The 22,769-nt window shown below is 44.0% G+C and overlaps 2 protein-coding genes across 2 annotated transcripts in view; both read left to right on the top strand.

Moving 5' to 3' along the window:
- Positions 1 to 12,432, top strand: part of LOC123755040 (homeobox protein Nkx-3.2-like) — a 36,388-nt gene extending 23,956 nt beyond the window's left edge. The window contains exons 3-5 of the mRNA XM_069305495.1: positions 2,093 to 2,175; positions 9,865 to 10,104; positions 11,259 to 12,432. Coding sequence (XP_069161596.1) covers positions 2,093 to 2,175; positions 9,865 to 10,104; positions 11,259 to 11,429 — 494 coding nt within the window. The 3' untranslated portion in view covers positions 11,430 to 12,432. The remainder of the gene's footprint in view (positions 1 to 2,092; positions 2,176 to 9,864; positions 10,105 to 11,258) is intronic.
- An 8,690-nt stretch (positions 12,433 to 21,122) lies between these two features.
- Positions 21,123 to 22,180, top strand: LOC138352948 (S-antigen protein-like). The gene is made up of 2 exons (XM_069305605.1): positions 21,123 to 21,164; positions 21,710 to 22,180. Exons 1-2 carry the CDS (start codon positions 21,123 to 21,125, stop codon positions 22,178 to 22,180), a joined length of 513 nt encoding a protein of 170 aa, XP_069161706.1.
- Positions 22,181 to 22,769: the final 589 nt, after the last annotated feature.

Raw genomic sequence — 22,769 nt, 5'->3', positions numbered from 1 at the left:
CAGCATATATACATTTTCTTCTGGCTGAGAGAATGTATGAACCGGATACATATTGGTGGATCAGGTAGTGTGGGAGAGATGAGAGGTCAAAGGTCAGCAGCCAGGGAGGTATATTGCACAGTGCACGGTGACGGAAGCATCCTGGGTGGGAAGGGATAGGAGGGAGGGAGAGAGGAGGTGGGATGGAAGATGAGTGAGAGGGAGGGAACCTGATACTCTCCCCGCATCATTTTAACTTTGTTTTCTTAATTTTTTATTTTTTATCTGAAGTGCATATCATGCCATAAGATTATCGGAGTCTGGAATATTGGTGGAAGGGAGAGGAGGTGGAAGGGGTTAAGATAGGGAAGAGAGAGAGAGAGAGAGAGAGAGAGAGAGAGAGAGAGAGAGAGAGAGAGAGAGAGAGAGAGAGAGAGAGAGAGAGAGAGAGAGAGAGAGAGAGAGAGAGAGAGAGAGAGAGAGAGAGAGAGAGAGAGAGAGAGAGAGAGAGAGAGAGAGAGAGAGAGAGAGAGAGAGAGAGAGAGAGAGAGAGAGAGAGAGAGAGAGAGAGAGAGAGAGAGAGAGAGAGAGAGAGAGAGAGGGACCTAGCAACACCCACCACCACAAACACACTGCCCCCCACACAATGTTTTCCCAGTAAATCAAGGAAGTTGCTCCAAAAATATACACATTTAGCATCAATTTAGCTATCCATCTTTTTTTTTTTTTTTAATAGACGACTCATTAGCAGGCTAATTTTTCCTTTCTCGTAATTCATCTTAAGGTTTTAACCTGCTAGATTTGCCTGGAGCACAACTAGCTAATTGGCTTACAACCTGGTCCACAGTTACTGCTGGGTAAATTAGGGTGAATAGTTAGGGATCGGTGCCCAGTCAATCCTCCCTGTTCATGGCTGAAACAACGGTCTAAATTTCTGCGTAACAGAAATGGCTCGCTCCCCTTACACACACACACACACACACACACACACACACACACACACACACACACACACACACACACACACACACACTCTCTCTCTCTCTCTCTCTCTCTCTCTCTCTCTCTCTCTCTCTCTCTCTCTCTCTCTCTCTCTCTCTCTCTCTCTCTCTCTCTCTCTCTCTCTCTCTCTCTCTCTCTCTCTCTCTCTCTCTCTCTCTCTCTCTCTCTCTCTCTCTCTCCAGTAGACACATTCGTATGGGTGTGAAGAACTGGCACTCAAGAGACAGGAGTTGGTGAGTGTGGGGGGGAGAGAAGGGAGGGAGAGGGAGAGAAGAGGGGGAGGGGGAAGAGGGAGAAGGGGGGAGAGGGAGAAGGGAGGAGAGAGAGAAGGGAAGGGGAGAGAGGAGAGAGGGATGACAGAAGTATGACATCACGAATAGATATTACAGGAAAGTCTGTTAGAATTTGTTGTTTTGCGAACATCAGTACATAATGACTATACATTCACTAGGAGAATTCCTTTTCCTAGTGGATACTTACGCATAACCGAATCACGTGTTATTTTGTGACTTTTCTTGCATCAGTGTGTCGTGTTTGATATTATGGTAAGAGCAAGATAAAGACAAAATCATTCAAAGTTCAGTTAATAAGATGGCAATCGTTGCATTTATACCAACACTGACTCTACCATGTTGGGCGCGTACCCATCAGCAATTACGGTTAAAAATTGGGTGAGGCTTTCAAGCATCTGGCCTCCAGCCTCATACACATGTATATATGTTCTTAATATTTCTTCTTCGCTTAGGAACTTACAAAATTAAAAAGTTTATTATTATTATTGGGCTGTGTATTATTACTAAAGAAATAGATCCATCATTATCATCATTACAGAGTAACTACATTAACGTGACTGCATCGATGGGATAATCCGTAGGAGCCGTGATGAGGATTCGAACCTATGAGGTGCGTGTTGTGTGTTCAGTAAAACTCCGGGTTGCAATCCTTATACCATGTCATGGTCTAGTGGCTAGATGTGCGTGGATACACCAACCGCATAAGTTCGAACCCTCATCACTGCTCCTACTCATTTTATTATCATTGTCATCATCCTTATTCATCACCATCATCACCATCTGATGGCAAGTGATGTAAACAATGTCTGTTGTAACAGAGGGGAGCCACGGAGAGAAGACCAAGCCCGGGGACGGTCCCAAGCCCAAGACCAAGAGAAAACCCAGGGTCCTGTTTTCCCAGGTGAGTGTTTACACCTGTTTACCTTGTAGTGACACACGGGCTTGACCACACCACACACTAGAAGGTGAAGAGACGACGTACAACGTTCCGCTCCGTCTTGGACCATTCTCAAGTCGACTTGAGAATGGTCCAGGACGGTCCGAAACGTCGTCGGTCGTCCCTTCACCTTCTAGTGTGTGGTCTGGTCAACATACGTCAGCCACGTTATTGTGCCTCATCGCCGACGCACGGGGTTTAGCTCCTGGGCCCCCGTCTAGTATAGCCTTGTTCCTGATATTCCTCATATGATTTTTTTATTGTTTTTCAAACTTTCACTGATTTTCGAGTGTGTACTCACTTATTTGTGTCTGCAGGACCGAGGTTTTAGTTCTTGGACCCCGCCTTTCTATTCGCTGGATTACTCTTGACCTGTTTCCCTATACTATTTCTATTTTTTTTAAATTATGAATGGAGCTCGCTTCTATAATCTGTTCTTGTAGTTCATTCATTTTTCCCCATTATTCTTATGCTAAAAGAAAAGTTTCTAACATCTGTTAGACAACTGCTACGGGCTGCTTCCTGGGGTGTGTGTACCAAAAAGGAGGCCTGGCCGAGGACCGGGCCGTGGGGACGCTAAGCCCCGAAATCACCTCAAGATAACCTCAAGAAGATTCTATCCATGCCCCATTCTTCTATTGGTAATCACTGTGAAAAGTTCCTGTTTTTTCTATTCTGACAATCCTCCTAAGTATTTTATATATCTCTATCGTAGCTCCTCTCTCCCCTCTTTTCTAGTGATGGTATATACAGCTCTTTTAGTGTTTCTTCATAACCAATCTAACGTAATTCTAGGACAAGTTTTGTTGCACACTTCTGTTCCTTTATGAGTTTTTATATGATGGCTTCACAATGGGTGGCATACTGTAGGATTGGTCTCACGTAGGTTATGTACGGTGATCTGCATGTCTTTATATTTGGGTTCCAGGGCTGATATTTGCCAATGTAAGTATGCTAGGTAAAGTTATGTTATTTATATGAATATTCCTTGGTCTTTTTCTAGTTATTACGGAGAGGTAATTTCCCCTTTATGGTGTACTGTTCTGGTCTTGGCATTTGTTCTCATTTCCATCACATTACACTTGATGGTGTTGAAATCCAGCAGCCATTTCTCGGACCCATACTTCAGCTTGTCGACGTCATCTTTTCTAATTAATTTTGCATCGTCTCTGAACACACACAAGTAGGGCTTAACCCCCTGCAGTCATGGCATTAATATAAATGATAAATAGTATGGGTTCCAGCACCAATCCTTGAGGTACTCCGCTTGTTACCTTAAGCCAGTCCTACCTCTTGCCCCTCAATGTGACTCTTACCCATGTGGTACCCATGTAAGTACCATGGTACTACGTGATACCCACTTACCCATGTAAGTGCTCTTTCAAATATCGCCGTCTGTCGGTCAAGTTAGTGTAGTAGTCTGTTGTGTCAAGTAAAGTGTTATGTGAGTGTAAGTTATTCCCGTATGTTATGTGGAATTATGTCAAAAGTTTTTCGCTAATCCATAAATACACAATCTGGCTCATCCTCCTAATTCTGTTTTATGTATAATACTTTATCATGGAAATCGAGTAGGTTTATTATGCATGTTCCATATGCTTTCTTACATATCTAATCCTCTCTTGGTATTTAACTAGGCATATCTATGTTGTTGTTGTTATAGATTCAGCTACTCGGAACAAGTTCCTAGTAGCACGGGCTATGGTGAGCCCGTAACTTACCTGGCACAGGAGTGGGGCAAGTAGCACGGGCTATGGTGAGCCCGTGGTGGACTTACCTGGCACAGGAGTGGGGCAAGTAGCACGGGCTATGGTGAGCCCGTAGTGGACTTACCTGGCACAGGAGCGGTGTCATATCTATATTATTCCATCAAGATATAGTTGTCAGTGATACTGGTCTGTAGTTAGGTGCCCCCTTCCTATCTTATATATTGGTACCACACTTGCGTTCTTCCAACAGCTGGCCCAACCACTTGGGCTGGACGGTAGAGCGACGGTCTCGCTTCATGCAGGTCAGCGTTCAATCCCCGACCGTCCAAGTGGTTGGGCACCATTCCTTTTTCCCCCGTCCCATCCCAAATCCTTATCCAGACCCCTTCCCAGTGCTATATAGTCGTAATGGCTTGGCCCTTTCCCCCTGATAATTCCCTCCTTCCCTCTTCCAACAACTGGACAAATCTCTATTCACAATTGAATCACTAACGAGCCAGAGGTATACTGAGGGTCTGTGCTGCTTCTTTTAGCATCCATGGTTACACATCGTCTGGTCCGGAAGCTTTAATCTAATGATGGATGATAAGTGAATGATTGGTGAAGATTAAGCCACCCAGAAGGTGACACGGGCATGAATAGCCAGTAAGTGGTGGCCCTTTGAAGCCATTACCAGTATCAAGAGCTGGAGATCTGTGGAGGTGTGACTGCACCCTACGGAGAGGTCGCGACCTTGATAGGTGATAATTGATTGATAAAGATTAAGCCACCCAAAAGGTGGCACGGGCATGAATAGCCCGTAACGGGTGATAAATGCACTTGGTGCATTTATACCTGTCCAGGTCCTGTTCATCTGTGTTGGTATCGGCTGTGGCTGGTGCATGGTTACCTTGAGGTTACCTTGAGGTTACCTTGAGGTGCTTCCGGGGCTTAGCGTCCCCGCGGCCCGGTCGTCGACCAGGCCTCCCGGTTGCTGGACTGATCAACCAGGCTGTTGGACGCGGCTGCTCGCAGCCTGACGTATTGAGTCACAGCCTGGTAGATCAGGTATCCTTTGGAGGTGCTTATCCAGTTCTCTCTTGAACACTGTGAGGGGTCTGCACAGGAGGTGGCTTCCTGCACCTCGGCTTAGAACGTTGGGAGAGGAGGCAGGGAACAATGAGATCAATATGATGAGAACGCAAGAGAACGTCGAAGAGAACGTCGAAGAGAACGTCGAAGAGAACGTCGAAGAGAAGGAGAAAAGGAAAAAGGAAGATGACTGAAAGAGAAACTCAAGATAACTCAAGATAACTCAAGAAGAAGGGAGGTGAAGATGAAGCAGAAGGTAGAAAGAGAATGAGGTAGAATGCGTCGAGAAAGGTAGGTAGAAGGAGGAAATGAGAAAATGGTGAGGAAAGAAAGGTGAGAAGGGTGAGAGGGTGAGAGAAAATGAGGGATGGTGGTAGAGATCTTGTGTGTACCGGAGAGAGATTAACGTTATCATGCCTGTCACAACACTGCCCCCACCAGCCCCCCCCCCCTGCACCATTAACCCCCCCTCTCCACCACCACCCCCCTCACCACTCCCTAATAATACCTCCATAATCCCTCCCCTCTCCCCACCAAATCCAGCCCCCCTACCTCTACCTCTCAGTCCCGTTGAGAGGCGGGACCAAAGAGCCAAAGCTCAACCCCCGCAAGCACAACTAGATGAGTACTATCCTCCCCCCTACTCCATGCCCCTCCCAATCACCCCCTTCACCCCCATTAGCCCCTTAGACACGTGGGAAAGTATTGTTTTAACACAGTAGTACGACAACTTCAGAGAGGGTTGTAGAAGTAGAATACATCTACAATTTATAAAGTAGAAATGTAGATTATGAGGCATTAGAGTAGACGACATCCGGGAAAAGCTGGGGCTCGATAGCTGACGCTCGTTCCTGCCGACACAAACAGGTGTGTACAATAGGCAGGACACTCCCACTCCGGGGGGAGCCGGTCGGCCGAGCGGACAGCACGCTGGGCTTGTGATCCTGTGGTCCCGGGTTCGATCCAGGGCGCCGGCGAGAAACAATGGGCAGAAGTTTATTTCAACCTATGTCCCCTGTTACCTAGCAGTAAAATAGGTACCTGGGTAGTTAGTCAGCTGTGACGGGCTGCTTCCTGGGGGTGGAGGCCTGGTCGAGGACCGGGCCGCGGGGACACTAAAGCCCCGAAATCATCTCAAGATAACCTCAAGATAACCTACCCACAAAGACAACCCTGGTGAGGAATATGGAGAACAAAGTGACTAGAAGCAGAAGCGAGAAACTTTCTAAGCCATGTCATAAGAATTAGGGGATAGAGATGAACGAGGAGGATTTCCCGTTCCTCTTAACCCTTTTTAACCCTCTATTCCATCCTTTCCATCCTCCTATTCTCTTCCAAACACCAACTTCTATTCCTTTCTCTTGCAATACTTTCTCCTTGGTGCTATATCCCCTATCCCCCTCTCTTCATCTGCCTCCCTCCGCCTCCCCCGTCAATTCCTCTTTTCCGCGCCTCCCCTTCCCCTTCCACTACCACCACACACCCCTCCCATCCCCACACCACCCGTCCCATCCCCTCCATGCCTGGGAAAGCCGGCTGGACCACCGGGCTATCCCACAATGTTTATGCTAATAAAATAAATTTTCGCACACCCCTGACATGCGTACATGGCCAGCTACGCACATGTCCATACGCACACACACACATGCCTACACGCATGCCAACATACGCACACACACACACATGCCTACACGCATGCCAACATACGCACACACACACACATGCCTACACGCATGCCAACTTACGCACACACACACACATGCCTACACGCATGCCAACTTACGCACACACACACACATGCCTACGCGCATGTCCATACGCATACACACACATGCCTACACGCATGCCAACATACGCACACACACACACATGCCTACACGCATGCCAACATACGTGCATACATACATGCCTACACGCATGCCAACATACGCACACACACACATGCCTACACGCATGCCAACATACGCACACACACACATGCCTACACGCATGCCAACATACGCACACACACACATGCCTACACGCATGCCAACATACGCACACACACACACATGCCTACACGCATGCCAACATACGCACACACACACATGCCTACACGCATGTCCATACGCACACACACACACATGCCTACACGCATGCCAACATACGTGCATACATACATGCCTACACGCATGCCAACATACGCACACACACACACATGCCTACACGCATGCCAACATACGCACACACACACATGCCTACACGCATGCCAACATACGCACACACACACACATGCCTACACGCATGCCAACATACGCACACACACACACATGCCTACACGCATGCCAACATACGCACACACACACACATGCCTACACGCATGCCAACATACGCACACACACACACATGCCTACACGCATGCCAACTTACGCACACACACACACATGCCTACACGCATGCCAACATACGCACACACACACACATGCCTACACGCATGCCAACATACGCACACACACACACATGCCTACACGCATGCCAACATACGCACACACACACACATGCCTACACGCATGCCAACATACGCACACACACACACATGCCTACACGCATGCCAACATACGTGCATACATACATGCGTACACATATGCATAAATTTACACAAGACAGTAATCAGTACTCATAATGCAGAATTTCGGGTATATTCGAAAGCTCTGCTATAGTCCCTATACCATAGCAATATGCCATATACCATAGCCTCTATATACCATAGAGCTAGTCACAATATAATCTAATAGATGTTAACTACCCACAACATAGACAGCCTAATAGACACAGTCAAATAGACATTATCTACCAACAATAATGGCTGAGATGGATAGACATAGCATAGACTGATTTACTAGCCGTAACAGAATAGCCTGATAGACATCAACTAGCCATAAAAGTCTGATAGACATTCATGACACTAATGTCATTCCATACGTGTGGTGGGGTCCTAGAAATGCTGCATCCGAACTTCCTTCCATTTGGGTCTTGGATTCATCCGAACTTCCTTCAATTTGATTCTTGGATTCATCCGAACTTCTTTCCATTTGGTTCTTGGATTCATCCGAACTTCCTTCCATTTGGTTCTTGGATTCATCCGAACTTCCTTCCATTTGGTTCTTGGATTCATCCGAACTTCCTTCCATTTGGTTCTTGGATTCATCCGAACTTCCTTCCATTTGATTCTTGGATTCATCTAAACTTCCTTTCATCTGGTTCTTGGCTCATGTAAACAGTTTTCCACTCATAAACAAGGGGCTTGGTGGTTGAATTCACGAGCGATTGGCTTACCTGGCAGGGCTAAATTTGCATTAGGGCTGGACGGTAGAGCGACGGTCTCGCTTCATGCAGGTCGGCGTTCAATCCCCGCCCATCCAATTAGTTGGGCACCATTCCTTTCCCCCCGTCCCATCCCAAATCCTTATCCTGACCCTTTCCCAGTGCAATATAGTCGTAATGGCTTGGCGCTTTTCCCTTGATAATTCCCCCTATCACAGTATATAATTATTTCAGGTTAAGAAAATACTGGCTTTATTACATATTAAAAATGTATGTGAGTTCATTGCCTGGTGAATGAATCAATATTTGCTTTCAGTGTCGGCGATAGTCGTTATTTGTACTATATGAGGTGGAGATTGCGTCATTCCACCCCCCTCCCCCCTTTTCTTTCTATCAGACTCTCGGTGCCGTTATTCTTGGCACTACACTCACTCACCCTACCTGGCACCACACTGAGCTGAGTGGACAGCGCTCTGGACTCGTAATCCTTGGGATCCGGGTTCAATCCCCTGGTGATGGTAGAAACAAAATAGGCAGTTTCTGTCGCCCTGATGCCACTGTTACCTAGCAGTAAATAGGTACCGGGGAGTTAGACAGCTGTTACGGGCTGCTGCCTGTGTGTGTATGTGTGTGTGTGTGTGTGTGTGTGTGTGTGTGTGTGTGTGTGTGTGTGTGTGTGTGTGTGTGTGTGTGTGTGTGTGTGTGTGTGTGTGTGTGTGTGTGTGTGTGTGTGTGTGTGTGTGTGTGTGTGTGTGTGTGTGTGTGTGTGGAAAAAATTAGTTAGTAGTTAGTAACAGTTGATTGATTGACAGTTGAGAGGCGGGTCGAAAGAGCAGAGCTCAACCCCCGCAAGCACAACTAGGTGAATACACTGTCTACCTGGCACCACACTCACCAGGAGTGGAGTATTTCTGGAGGGAGAGAGAGAGAGAGAGAGAGAGAGAGAGAGAGAGAGAGAGAGAGAGAGAGAGAGAGAGAGAGAGAGAGAGAGAGAGAGAGAGAGAGAGAGAGAGAGAGAGAGAGAGAGAGAGAGAGAGAGAGAGAGAGAGAGAGAGAGAGAGAGAGAGAGAGGGAGAGAGAGAGAGAGAGAGAGAGAGAGAGAGAGAGAGAGAGAGAGAGAGAGAGAGAGAGAGAGAGAGAGAGAGAGAGAGAGAGAGAGAGAGAGAGAGAGAGAGAGAGCAGGATAAGCAACGCTCCTCCCCTGTGTGAAGGATTACGCCACAGTGTTTATTGTTCCCTGGACCTACCTGAGTATATTATGCTGTACAGTGCCTCAAGGACCTCCCTGGCACCCTTCAAGAGGCACCCCTCTGGCCCACTCACCCCCCCACCATGTATATATTAGCATACATGTATATGTGCATATGTATATTCGTGTGTATTGATGCATTTGCAGAAAATTGCTATGCTATGCGGGCGAGTTTATAATTAAATTGGTAATATTAGTTTAGGTTCTAACATCTCACGTATGTCAGACGATTAAGGCAGCGTCTGGGAATCCTCTCGGACGTAATTTCGAACCCTTGCCACGGCTCTTATGGATTTGTTCACATATGGTTCGTGTTTTCAGGCGCAGGTGTACGAGCTGGAGCGACGGTTCAAGCAGCAGCGATACCTGTCAGCGCCGGAGCGGGAACACCTTGCGGGTCTCCTCAAACTCACCTCCACTCAGGTCAAGATCTGGTTCCAGAACCGCCGGTACAAGTGCAAGAGACAGCGCCAAGATAAGAACTTGGAGATGACGACGGCGGCCGCCGCTGCGGCCGCGTCCATGGCCTCCGTCACGTCTCCTCGCAGAGTAGCAGTTCCGGTGAGTCCTATTGAGAATATTCTTTATAACTATATCTTCAACAGTCACGGGCGACTATGAAGTAGCATTTGTTTACGATGTAAGGCAACGTTGGAGGCGACAGTTTTGGACTTGAGAATGGTCCAAAAATCAGGTGGAGAGCGCCAAGCCATCACGACTATATAGCATTGGGAAGGGGATCATGATAAGGATTTGGGATGGGACGGGGGGGGGGGGGAAGGAATGGTGTCCCAACCACTTGTGGACGGTCGGGGGATTGAACGCCGAGCTGCATGAAGCGAGACAGTCGCTCTACCGTCCAGCCCAAGTGGTTGGACGAGAATGGTCCAGGACGGACCGAAACGTCGCAGTCGTCGTCCCTTCACCTTCTAGTGTGTGGTCTGGTCAACGGGTAGATGTTGTTAATGTTGGTAGATCGATTTGGCTTCGTTGTTGAAATGTTTTCTTTATCAAATTATCTCTTTAGATGCTACTTTCTTGTTCCCTTTGTTCATATATACCTTTCTCCTCCTTCTCCTTCCTTCTTTTCTTGTGTCTATGTCTGTCTGTCTAGGGTTTTTTTCTCTGTGCCTGTCTGTCTTTGTGTGCTGTTGTCTGTTTCTGATTTTCTGTTTGTCTTCCTGTCTTTCTATGCCCTGGTAGACCCGATCGCTCTGCAGACCTGTCTTTCTGTCACTTTTCGTCTGTCTGTTTCTGTCGATTTCTGTATCTTTCTCTATGTCTGTCTCTGTATATCTTTCTGTCTCTTTTTCCTATTATGTCTGTATGTATTTCTATCTCTATCTCTTTCCTATTTTCTGTCCGTTTTAGTTTGTCTGTCTTTTCGCTAACTCTCTCTCTCACTCTCACATAAAAATAACATAACAGTCTACCATTGGTATGTGAGAGGTCGCTGGTGGAAGGAGCCTAGTGGTGTGAAATATTAAAATAATAATTACCCAATTACCTTTGAGAACGGGGTCTTTAAAGCTGTGAAGGGATCGCATCTGTTTTATGCTACTACGACCAAAATATGAATAGCAGAAAATTGATGTCAAACAGGTTGCAATACATGTTCGTCAGTTGCATATTCTTGCAAATAGCACGCTGATATCTCTACAAGAATGATTTAGTTTGACACGTAAATATAGTTTTGATATCTTCTTGTTTCGCAGGTTCTGGTACGTGACGGAAAGCCTTGTCCTGCAGGCTACCCACAGGCCTATCCTCCAGCCTACACCCCGCCCCAGTACTCCCCCCCGGCCTACCAGTGCCCTTACACGGGGCAGACGACGGCCTACCCGCAGACACAGGCATTCAACCAGCAGACACTTCGCACCTGGTGATGGACGGAGGGGGCGTGGGGCCTGCAGTGCTGGACCCGGGGCGCTAACACGACACACCACACATCCAGGAATACTTTCTAACTCGGCCATTCACCTGGCTACCCTCTAATGTGCCTATACCTCTCGTTCCTAGCCCCAGGGGATACGTTCTGAGACATCCAGGAAGACTTTGCGTCAGAGAACACTATCAAGTACAGTTCCTGGAGAGTCACCGAGACAATAGAGTGCTCTGAGACAGGAGAGTTTAGATACAAAGGGGTGAGATTCAAGGAGGAAATGCCCTCTCTGTTTTCTTCCTAGTTCGCGGGATTGAGGAAGAAAACCAGATGTATATAATTTTCTTCGCGACAATGGAACCAAATACGAACCTCGATGCTTTCTTGAGTACCTCCATAAACAGGTTTTTATGGCTAAACAGGAGAAGGCTTTTTTTAAATGTAAACTAGAGTATATTTTAGAATACAGCTTCCTTTTTTATACTGTAGCTTGTGCCTCAAAGGTTGCACACAGCCCTTGGAGTCATCTTCAAAATCAAAGTCAAAAGGTCCTCAAAATCAAAGGCTAGGAAAAGGTCAGGTAATTCTCAAAAGAGAGTTCTAAGTCAGTTTGATCACAAGGTGCTATATAATATCTTAGAAGAAGTAAAGGAATGTTGTCCAATTGGACCATTGGGGATTGAACGCCGGTTCTGCAAGATGCGAGGATATTCATTGTGCCAACCAATTCTACTGGAAGAACAGGAAGAGGAGAAGAAGAAGGTGAATTAGAACAGTCGCTGGAGCAGGTACTTGGTGAGGGGAAATGTAGTCTCTCTCTCCCATCACCCGGAGAGGCGAGCGAGGCTCCTACACTATTCAAAGGGGGAACGCTGCCACCACTCCAGCACTTTGCGTGCATGTGTGTGTGTGAGTGTGTGTGTGTGTGTGTGTGTGTGTGTGTGTGTGTGTGTGTGTGTGTGTGTGTGTGTGTGTGTGTGTGTGTGTGTGTGTGTGTGTGTGTGTGTGTGTGTATTTGTGTCATTAAGGACCACCAAACACATTTCTCGCAAGCGGTGATACGGTCCACAAACCAAGAACATTTATATTTTATACAAATAAACCAGAGAACATAAGATAAAAACAAATAGTGCAAGTGCATATATGCACTCTCCAAGATGTACTCTCAAACCCTGAGAGTGAACACTGAGGAATACGAGTGTTTTGTATTTAGTCAAAAAAATATTACTTAGCATAGTGACTTTCGTAGAAAAAAGTATATATATATGCTAAAAAAAAAAGAGACAGAAACCTACGGCTTTTTTTATGTGAAAAGGATGGAAAAATCTGAGGAAAATTCCCTAGGAAATTAGTAGTCATTTTTCTCCTTTTCTTAAACATATTTTTGTAATTGATATTGAACTGAGTTGTTACGTTGTGTGTGTCTGTGTCATGTGTCACAGAGCTGGCAGATGTCTGTGTCAGGCTTGTGTCATGTGTCACAGACCTGGGAGATGTCTGTGTCAGGTTTCATGTGTCACAGACCTGGGAGGCGTCTATGTCAAGCTTGTGTCATGTGTCACAGACCTGGGAGATTCTGTGTCAGGCTTGTGTCATGTGTCACAGACCTGGGAGATGTCTGTGTCAGGTCTCATGTGACACAGACCTGGAAGATGTCTGTGACAGGCTTGTGTCATGTGCTACAGACCTGGGAGATGTCTGTGTCAGGTCTCATGTGACACAGACCTGGGAGATGTCTGTGTCAGGTCTCATGTGACACAGACCTGGGAGATGTCTGTGTCAGGTCTCATGTGACACAGACCTGGGAGGCGTCTGTGTCAGGTCTCATGTGACACAGACCTGGGAGGCGTCTGTGTCAAGCGTGTGTCATATGCTAAACATACCGCCGACCTCAGACATGGGCCGCAAGAAGGCCCAAGATCGAGGCTAGCATGAAACACAGACAAACGTCCCAAGAACACAACAACAGTCTTCCAGCAAAACAAAAAACAAGACGATAAAATACTGCGCCAATTAATAATGTAATATTATAATTATATAATTAATTAAATAAAAATAATAAATAGCCCAATTTTTTTATTCTTATATAAAACGGATTTTCACAATCATCCTACCACTAAACTGAATAAGAAATAATGTTCCTAATTAATGAGTATATATATATATATATATATATATATATATATATATATATATATATATATATATATATATATATATATATATATATATATATATATATATATATATATATATATAAACTTTGTTACAAAAAAGGAGTTACATATAGGTTACAAAGATGGTTGTCATAGGTTGTCGAGTTCCTCCAGCTCCTCAGATGGCGGGCAGGAACCCTGGATGCAGTGCGCATTTCCCCTCTGTATCGCCACACTGAGGCGCTGGAAAAGAAAGCTTGCAGCTCTCGGGTCCCTTGTTGTTTCAATGAGCCTAGAACCCAGTTCCTTCAAAAAACTGGTAGCACTTTTACCCCAGGCGCCGAGCGTCTCAGAAGCAATGGGGACAAAATTGTAGTGGTGATCCAGTTCTCTATACTTACGGGATTTGGCTGCTTCCCTGTGGGTGGCAGCGCCACCTGGTTGTGCAACACTGAGGTTAATGTAGGTGTTAGCCAGGGTTGATACGCACGTGTAGTCCCATACCAACTGCTTGCCATTCTTCCAGGCCATTCTTCTTGCCATTCTTCCCATACCAACTGCTTGCCATTCTTCCATTCTTCATATATATATATATATATATATATATATATATATATATATATATATATATATATATATATATATATGTCGTACCTAGTAGCCAGAACGCACTTCTCAGCCTACTATGCAAGGCCCGATTTGCCTAATAAGCCAAGTTTTCCTGAATTAATATATTTTCTCTAATTTTTTTCTTATGAAATGATAAAGCTACCCATTTCATTACGTATGAGGTCAATTTTTTTTATTGGAGTTAAAATTAACGTAGATATATGACCGAACCTAACCAACCCTACCTAACCTAACCTAACCTATCTTTATAGGTTAGGTTATGTTAGGTAGCCGTAAAAGTTAGGTTAGGTTAGGTTAGGTAGGTTAGGTAGTCGAAAAACAATTAATTCATGAAAACTTGGCTTATTAGGCAAATCGGGCCTTGCATTGTAGGCTGACAAGTGCGTTCTGGCTACTAGGTACGACATACATATATATATATATATATATATATATATATATATATATATATATATATATATATATATATATATATATATATATATATATATATATATATATATATATATATATATATATATATATATATATATATATATATGTCGTACCTAGTAGCCAGAACTCACTTTTCAGCCTACTATGCAAGGCCCGATTTGCCTAATAAGCCTAGTTTTCATGAATTAATTGTTTTTCGACTACCTAACCTACCTAACCTAACTTTTTCGGCTACCTAACCTAACCTAACCTATAAAGATAGGTTAGGTTAGGTTAGGTAGGGTTGGTTAGGTTCGGTCATATATCTACGTTAATTTTAACTCAAATAAAAAAAAATGACCTCATACATAATGAAATGGGTAGCTTTATCATTTCATAAGAAAAAAATTAGAGAAAATCTATTAATTCAGGAAAACTTGGCTTATTAGGCAAATCGGGCCTTGCATAGTAGGCTGAGAAGTGAGTTCTGGCTACTAGGTACGACATATATATATATGTCGTACCTAGTAGCCAGAACGCACTTTTTGGCCTACTATGCAAGGCCCGATTTGCCTAATAAGCCAAGCTTTCTTGAATTAATATATTTTCTCTAATTTTTTTCTTATGAAATGATAAAGCTACCCATTTCATTATGTATGAGGTCAATTTTTTTTTATTGGAGTTAAAATTAACGTAGATATATGACCGAACCTAACCAACCCTACCTAACCTAACCTAACTTATCTTAATAGGTTAGGTTAGGTTTGGTAGCAGAAAAAGTTAGGTTAGGTTAGGTTAGGTAGGTTAGGTAGACGAAAAACAATTAATTCATGAAAACTTGGCTTATTAGGCAAATCAGGCCTTGCATAGTAGGCTGAGAAGTGCGTTCTGGCTACTAGGTACGACATATATATATATATATATATATATATATATATATATATATATATATATATATATATATATATATATATATATATATGTCGTACCTAGTAGCCAGAACTCACTTCTGAGCCTACTATGCAAGGCCTGATTTGCCTAATAAGCCTAGTTTTCACGAATTAATGTTTTTTCGACAACCTAACCTACCTAACCTAACCTAACCTAACGTTTTCGGCTACCTAACCTAACCTAACCTATAAAGATAGGTTAGGTTAGGTTAGGTAGGGTTGGTTAGGTACGGTCATATATCTACGTTAATTTTAACTCTAATAAAAATAAATTGACCTCATACATAATGAAATGGGTAGCTTTATCATTTCATAAGAAAAAAATTAGAGAAAATATATTAATTCAGTAAAACTTGGCTTATTAGGCAAATCGGGCCTCGCATAGTAGGCTGAGAAGTGAGTTCTGGCTACTAGGTACGACATATATATATATATATATATATATATATATATATATATATATATATATATATATATATATATATATATATATATATATATATATATATACCTCTGGCTGGAAGGAGATTCATAGCCTCGGAGAATAGCATATATCACACTAGAGGGGATTTTTAAGTCCCCTCTAATACAACCTCTCTCCTCCCACTCTCTCTCCCCTTCATTCCCCTCTCTCATACCTCTTTCCACCACTTCTACTCTCTTTCCTCTCTTCTCCCCCCCTCCCGCTCTTTCTGTCTCTCCAGCTGTCTCCCCTCTCTCTCCTCTTCCCTCTCTTCAAACATCCTCTCTGCTTTCTCTTTTTGCCTCGTTCCCGTTTCCGTTCCCTCTCTCCCTCTGTTTCATAAAAATTGTGTTACAGAGAAATATATGTAGTAGACATAATTGAGGAGAAATAATTTGGTTAGAAAGGCGGAGTCCAAGAGCTAAGAGGTCGATTCTGCAGATACAAATAGTAAATACACACACACACACACACACACACACACACACACACACACACACACACACACACACACACACACACACACACACACACACACACATACATGTGTGTGTGGAATTTGACGGTTGAGAGGCGGGACCAAAGAGCCAGAGTTCAACCCCCGCAAGCACAATTAGGTGAGTACAATTAGGTGACTACACACACACTAGGGGTCTGATAGCTGAGCGTTAAGTTAATATGCTAAGACATACGTGAGACGCAAACTGGAATATGCAGCGGTTATGCGGCGTCCATACCTCAATAAGCTAGCAAATCAAAGAGGCCTTAAGAGCGAATCTTCCTAACATATCCTGGAGCGTGCGGCCCAATCGTTGAACTGTTAATGAACCATAAAATAATATTTAGTTAAGACCTTGAGGTATTCAACGAGACATTGTGCTTAGCCTAATTGTGCTTTCCTGTCAGTCACTGAAGGGGGGAGTGAGATGTCTTGAGTCTTGAGTCTTGAGTCTTGAGTCTTGAGTCTTCTCAAGATGTGAGTCTTGTTGTATTTTTTTTTTTTTAAAGTTACAGACATTCGAGTTCTTTATAGTATAAGTCCATGATGGTGTGGGAAGAGGTGGCTTCCACTACCTCCTCTTTCTGTGCATTCCACTCGCTGACCACACAAAGTAATACACATATACACACACACGTACACTAATACACACACGTGCACTAATACACACACGTGCACTAATACACACACGTGCACTAATACACACACGTGCACTAATACACACACGTGCACTAATACACACACGCGCGTGCACGCATACACATTCGTAGTGCCTGGAACAGCCCTCTTAAGTCACTACTACCATTGCTACTGATCCGGTCAGCAACAGGAGAAATTTGTATGTTCCTTAGCAAATACTTTTCATAAGTCAGATCCTCTCATTTTTCTTCCAAGAAACTATTTAAGACGAAATCAATGTAGATCGTGAGATTTATCATTCTGTAAATGTGTTTTTTCTTTTTTTTACATCCGTGTTTAGGGCAGTAGTTACAAATAAATCGTAAATCCCGGTTAAAGATATCGTGTATCTGTAAATTGATATTTACGCTCGGAGAGCGGCTGTTAGACGAACCTTTGTTTTGCTGAGCTAATGATGGCATTGTAAACACGACGAACTGTGGGCAGGGGTTGTGGTTGTGTGTGTGTGTGTGTGTGTGTGTGTACTCATCTAGTTGTGCTTGCGGGGGTTGAGCTCTGGCTCTTTGGTCCCGCTCTATCTACATTTGAAACTGTGTATGGAGTCAGCCTCCACCACATCACTGCCTACTGCATTCCATTTGTTAACTACTCTGACACTGAAAAAGTTGTGTGTGTGTGTGTGTGTGTGTGTGTGTGTGTGTGTGTGTGTGTGTGTGTGTGTGTGTGTGTGTGTGTGTGTGTGTGTGTGTGTGTGTGTGTGTGTGTGTGTGTGTGTGTGTGTGTGTGTGTTGTGTGTGTGTACTCAACTATTTGTACTCACCTATTTGTGCTTGCAGGATCGAGCATTGACTCTTCGATCCCGGCTTTCTAGCCATCAGTTGTTTACAGCAATGACTCCTCTCCCATTTCTCTATCATATCTAGTTTTAAAATTATGAATAGAGTTTACTTCCACAACCTGTTCCTTAAGTGCATTCCATTTTTCGACGACCCGCACGCTAAAAGAATACTTCCTAACATCTCTGTGACTCATCTGATGTGACACACACACACACACATACACACACACACACACACACACACACACACACACACACATCCTTTATTTAGGGGCCTCGTAGCCTGGTGGATAGCGCGCAGGACTCGTAATTCTGTGGCGCGGGTTCGATTCCCGCACGAGGCAGAAACAAATGGGCAAAGTTTCTTTCACCTTAAGTGCCCCTGTTACCTAGCAGTAAATAGGTACCTGGGAGTTAGTCAGCTGTCACGGGCTGCTTCCTGGGGTGTGTGTGTGTCTGTGTGGTGTGAAAAAAAGAAAAAAAAAGAAAAAAAAAAGTAGTTAGTAAACAGTTGATTGACAGTTGAGAGGCGGGCCGAAAGAGCAAAGCTCAACCCCCGCAAAAACACAACTAGTAAACACAACTAGTAAACACAACTAGTAAACACACACACACACACACACACACACACACACACACACACACACACACACACACACACACACAACACAACACAACACAACTTCCTGACACAACATGTGAAGGAAGACACAAGGGAAAGAGGAGGAGATGCACCGAGCCTATTAGACCTGATTTTCACCCAGAACGTAGAAGATATCGAGAATTTAGAGCATGAAATACCTCTAGGGGCCAGTGACCATTGTGTCCTAGTCTTTGACTACATGATGGAATTCAAAATTATGACCATGGGACAAGAGATCTGGGAAAGGAGAGCTGACTACAGGAAAGGGGACTATATGAGGATAAGGGACTATCTGGGTGAAGTGCAGTGGGAGGAAGAAATTAGAGGAAAAACAGTCCAAGATATGATGGACCTAGTCATACAGAAATGCCAGGAGGCCGAAGAGAGATTTATACCAACGGTAAAGGGAAAAAATAAGAAGGAATATAATAACCCATGGTTTAATAGACAGTGTCAGGAAGCAAAAATGGCCAGCAGGCGGGAGTGGAGGAAGTACAGAAGACAAAGAACAGAGGACAACAGAAGCAGATACAACAGAGCTAGGAACGATTACATTAACATAAGACGAACATCGGAAAGGGACTATGAGAACGATATTGCAATCAAAGCGAAAAAACAACCTAAGTTACTACACAGTCATATAAGAAGAAAAATGTCGGTGAACGACCAAGGACAAGACTAAGGAAGACAGAGGGGGCATATACTGAAAGTGACAAGGAAATCTGCGAGGCACTGAATGCCAGTTTCCATGGAGTGTTCACTACCGAGCCTGAGCAGCTCCCATTGTTGGAAGGGGTTACCCTAGATGAAAGACTATCAGATATAGAGGTGACAGCAGAGGAGGTAATGAAACAGTTGACAACTCTAGATGCAACTAAAGCAGTTGGACCAGACAAAGTATCACCGTGGATACTAAAAGAAGCAGCACAGGCCCTCAGCGTGCCTCTGGCAATGATCTTTAATGAGTCACTTATGTCAGGAGAATTGCCCAGTTGCTGGAAGAAGGCAAATGTCGTGCCGATCTTCAAGAAAGGAGATAGGGAGGAGGCACTTAACTACAGACCTGTATCACTGACAAGCATCCCCTGTAAAATACTGGAAAGAATAATTAGGCTACGACTGGTTGCACACCTGGAGAACATTAGGTTTGTGAACAAACATCAACATGGGTTCTGGACAGGGAAATCGTGCCTAACAAACCTTCTGGAATTCTATGATAAAATAACGAGGATAAGACAGGACAGAGATGGTTGGGCAGACTGCATATTTCTGGACTGCCAAAAAGCCTTTGATACAGTACCGCACATGAGACTGCTGTTCAAGCTCGAGAGGCAGGCGGGGGTGGGGGGAAAGGTCCTAGAATGGATAAGGAACTACCTAACAGGAAGGAGCCAAAGAGTTACGGTAAGGGGCGAGAAGTCGGACTGGCGAACAGTAACAAGTGGAGTACCACAAGGATCGGTGCTGGGACCAATTCTATTTCTTGTGTATGTTAACGACATGTTTACAGGCGTAGAGTCCTACATGTCGATGTTTGCGGATGATGCAAAGTTGATGAGAAGAGTTGTGACAGATGAGGATTGCAGGATCCTCCAAGAGGACCTGAACAGATTGCAGAGATGGTCAGAGAAATGGCTACTAGAATTCAACACGAGCAAATGTAAAGTTATGGAAATGGGACTAGGAGATAGGAGACCAAAGGGACAGTACACAATGAAGGGGAACAGCCTACCTGTAACGACGCGTGAAAGAGACCTGGGGGTGGACGTAACACCTAATCTATCTCCTGAGGCACATATTAATAGGATAACGACAGCAGCGTACTCTACACTGGCAAAAGTTAGAACATCATTCAGAAACCTAAGTAAGGAGGCATTTAGGGCGCTTTACACTGCCTACGTAAGGCCAGTCTTAGAGTATGCCGCCTCATCATGGAGTCCCCATCTGAAGAAGCATATAATGAAACTGGAAAAGGTTCAGAGGTTTGCAACGAGACTCGTCCCAGAGCTACGAGGGATGGGGTATGAAGAGCGCCTGAGGGAACTGTGCCTTACGACACTAGAAAGAAGAAGGGAGAGGGGGGACATGATAGGAACGTATAAGATACTCAGAGGAATTGACAGAGTGGACATAGACGAAATGTTCACACGGAATAGTAACAGAACGAGAGGACATGGATGGAAGCTTGAAACTCAGATGAGTCACAGAGATGTAAGGAAGTTTTCTTTTAGCGTGAGAGTAGTGGGGAAATGGAATGCACTTCAGGAACAGGTTGTGGAAGCAAATACTATTCATAATTTTAAAACCAGGTATGATAGGGAAATGGGACAGGAGTCATTGCTGTAAACAACCGATGCTCGAAAGGCGGGATCCAAGAGTCAATGCTCGATCCTGCAAGCACATATAGGTGAGTACATATAGGTGAGTACACACACACACACACACACACACACACACACAAGATCATGGCCAACGGCCACCACAGGAGAGAAAATGAGGAAGATTTGGTAAATATACCGAGACTGTCACCCTTCCCATCACCCTCCCTTCCCACCCTCCCCTTCCTTCCCAACACCCATTCCACCCTCTCATCTCCCATTTACTCTCCTTCTATCTCCCCTTTCCACCCCCTCGTCTTCCAGCTATTCCCTCACCATTTTTATCTTTCCTGTTTCTCTTCCTCCTCTCTCTCCCCCTCTTCTCTCTCTCTCTCTCTCTCTCTCTCTCTCTCTCTCTCTCTCTCTCTCTCTCTCTCTCTCTCTCTCTCTCTCTCTCTCTCTCTCTCTCTCCCTCTCCCTCTCCTCTCTCTCTCTCTCTCTCTCTCTCTCTCTCTCTCTCTCTCTCTCTCTCTCTCTCTCTCTCCCTCTCCCTCTCCCTCTCTCTCTCTCTCTCTCTCTCTCTCTCTCTCTCTCTCTCTCTCTCTCTCTCTCCCTCCCTCCCTCTGGTAAACAGTAACCCAACCTCACCCCTGCCTCGGGACATTAAATGGTCAGATATGTCCATTTAATGTCCCAATAGACATAATATCAGTGATGACCTCTGTTGATGACAGGTAAGGTCTGGTGTCTTCAGGCAGGAGAAGCACTCTTTTAAGACTGTTGAAGCACTCTTTTTTAAGACTATTGAAGCACTCTCTTTTAAGACTGTTGAAGCACTCTTTTTTAAGACTGTTGAAGCACTCTTTTTTAAGACTGTTGAAGCACTCTTTTTTAAGACTATTGAAGCACTCTTTTTTAAGACTATTGAAGCACTCTCTTTTAAGACTGTTGAAGCACTCTTTTTTAAGACTATTGAAGCACTCTCTTTTAAGACTGTTGAAGCACTCTTTTTTAAGACTATTGAAGCACTCTCTTTTAAGACTATTGAAGCACTCTCTTTTAAGACTATTGAAGCACTCTCTTTTAAGACTATTGAAGCACTCTCTTTTAAGACTATTGAAGCACTCTCTTTTAAGACTATTGAAGCACTCTCTTTTAAGACTATTGAAGCACTCTCTTTTAAGACTATTGAAATCCTCTTTTAAGACAAATGAAGCACTCTCTTTTAAGACAATTGAAATCCTCTTTTAAGGCTGTTGAAGCACTCTCTTTTAAGACAATTGAAATCCTCTTTTAAGACAATTGAGAAACATTTTACAACAAATCACTCTCTAAGTCAATTAGAGATTATTTATGAAATAATTAAAGTAATTCTTTAGAACAAATTAATATATTTTTTTAATAATTGTAACAATCTTTTTCCAGGTAATTAAGGCCTTGTTTCTTGAATAATTGAAGTTTAGTTTTTTTAAGACTATCGCCTCTATGATAAGGGAATTGTCTGGGTTTTACGATAATTATGTTTAGCTTTTTCAATCGTAATTGTTTGGTTTGATTGATACTTTTTTATCGTTATATTTTAATAGGTTTATTTTATCGTTTATTTCTCGGTGATGGCATTTGTTTTGTTATACTTGTCAATATAAACACCTTAAAGCTTGCGTGTGTGTGTGTGTGTGTGTGTGTGTGTGTGTGTGTGTGTGTGTGTGTGTGTGTGTGTGTGTGTGTGTGTGTGTGTGTGTGTGTGTGTGTGTGTGTGTGTGTGTGTGTGTGTGTGTGTGTGTGGTTGTGTGT

Source organism: Procambarus clarkii, chromosome 55 (genome assembly GCF_040958095.1).
Source record: "Procambarus clarkii isolate CNS0578487 chromosome 55, FALCON_Pclarkii_2.0, whole genome shotgun sequence".
Classification (NCBI taxonomy): domain Eukaryota; kingdom Metazoa; phylum Arthropoda; class Malacostraca; order Decapoda; family Cambaridae; genus Procambarus; species Procambarus clarkii.
Note: the sequence above shows the minus strand (reverse complement) of the source record. Positions and strands in the feature narration are given on the sequence as shown.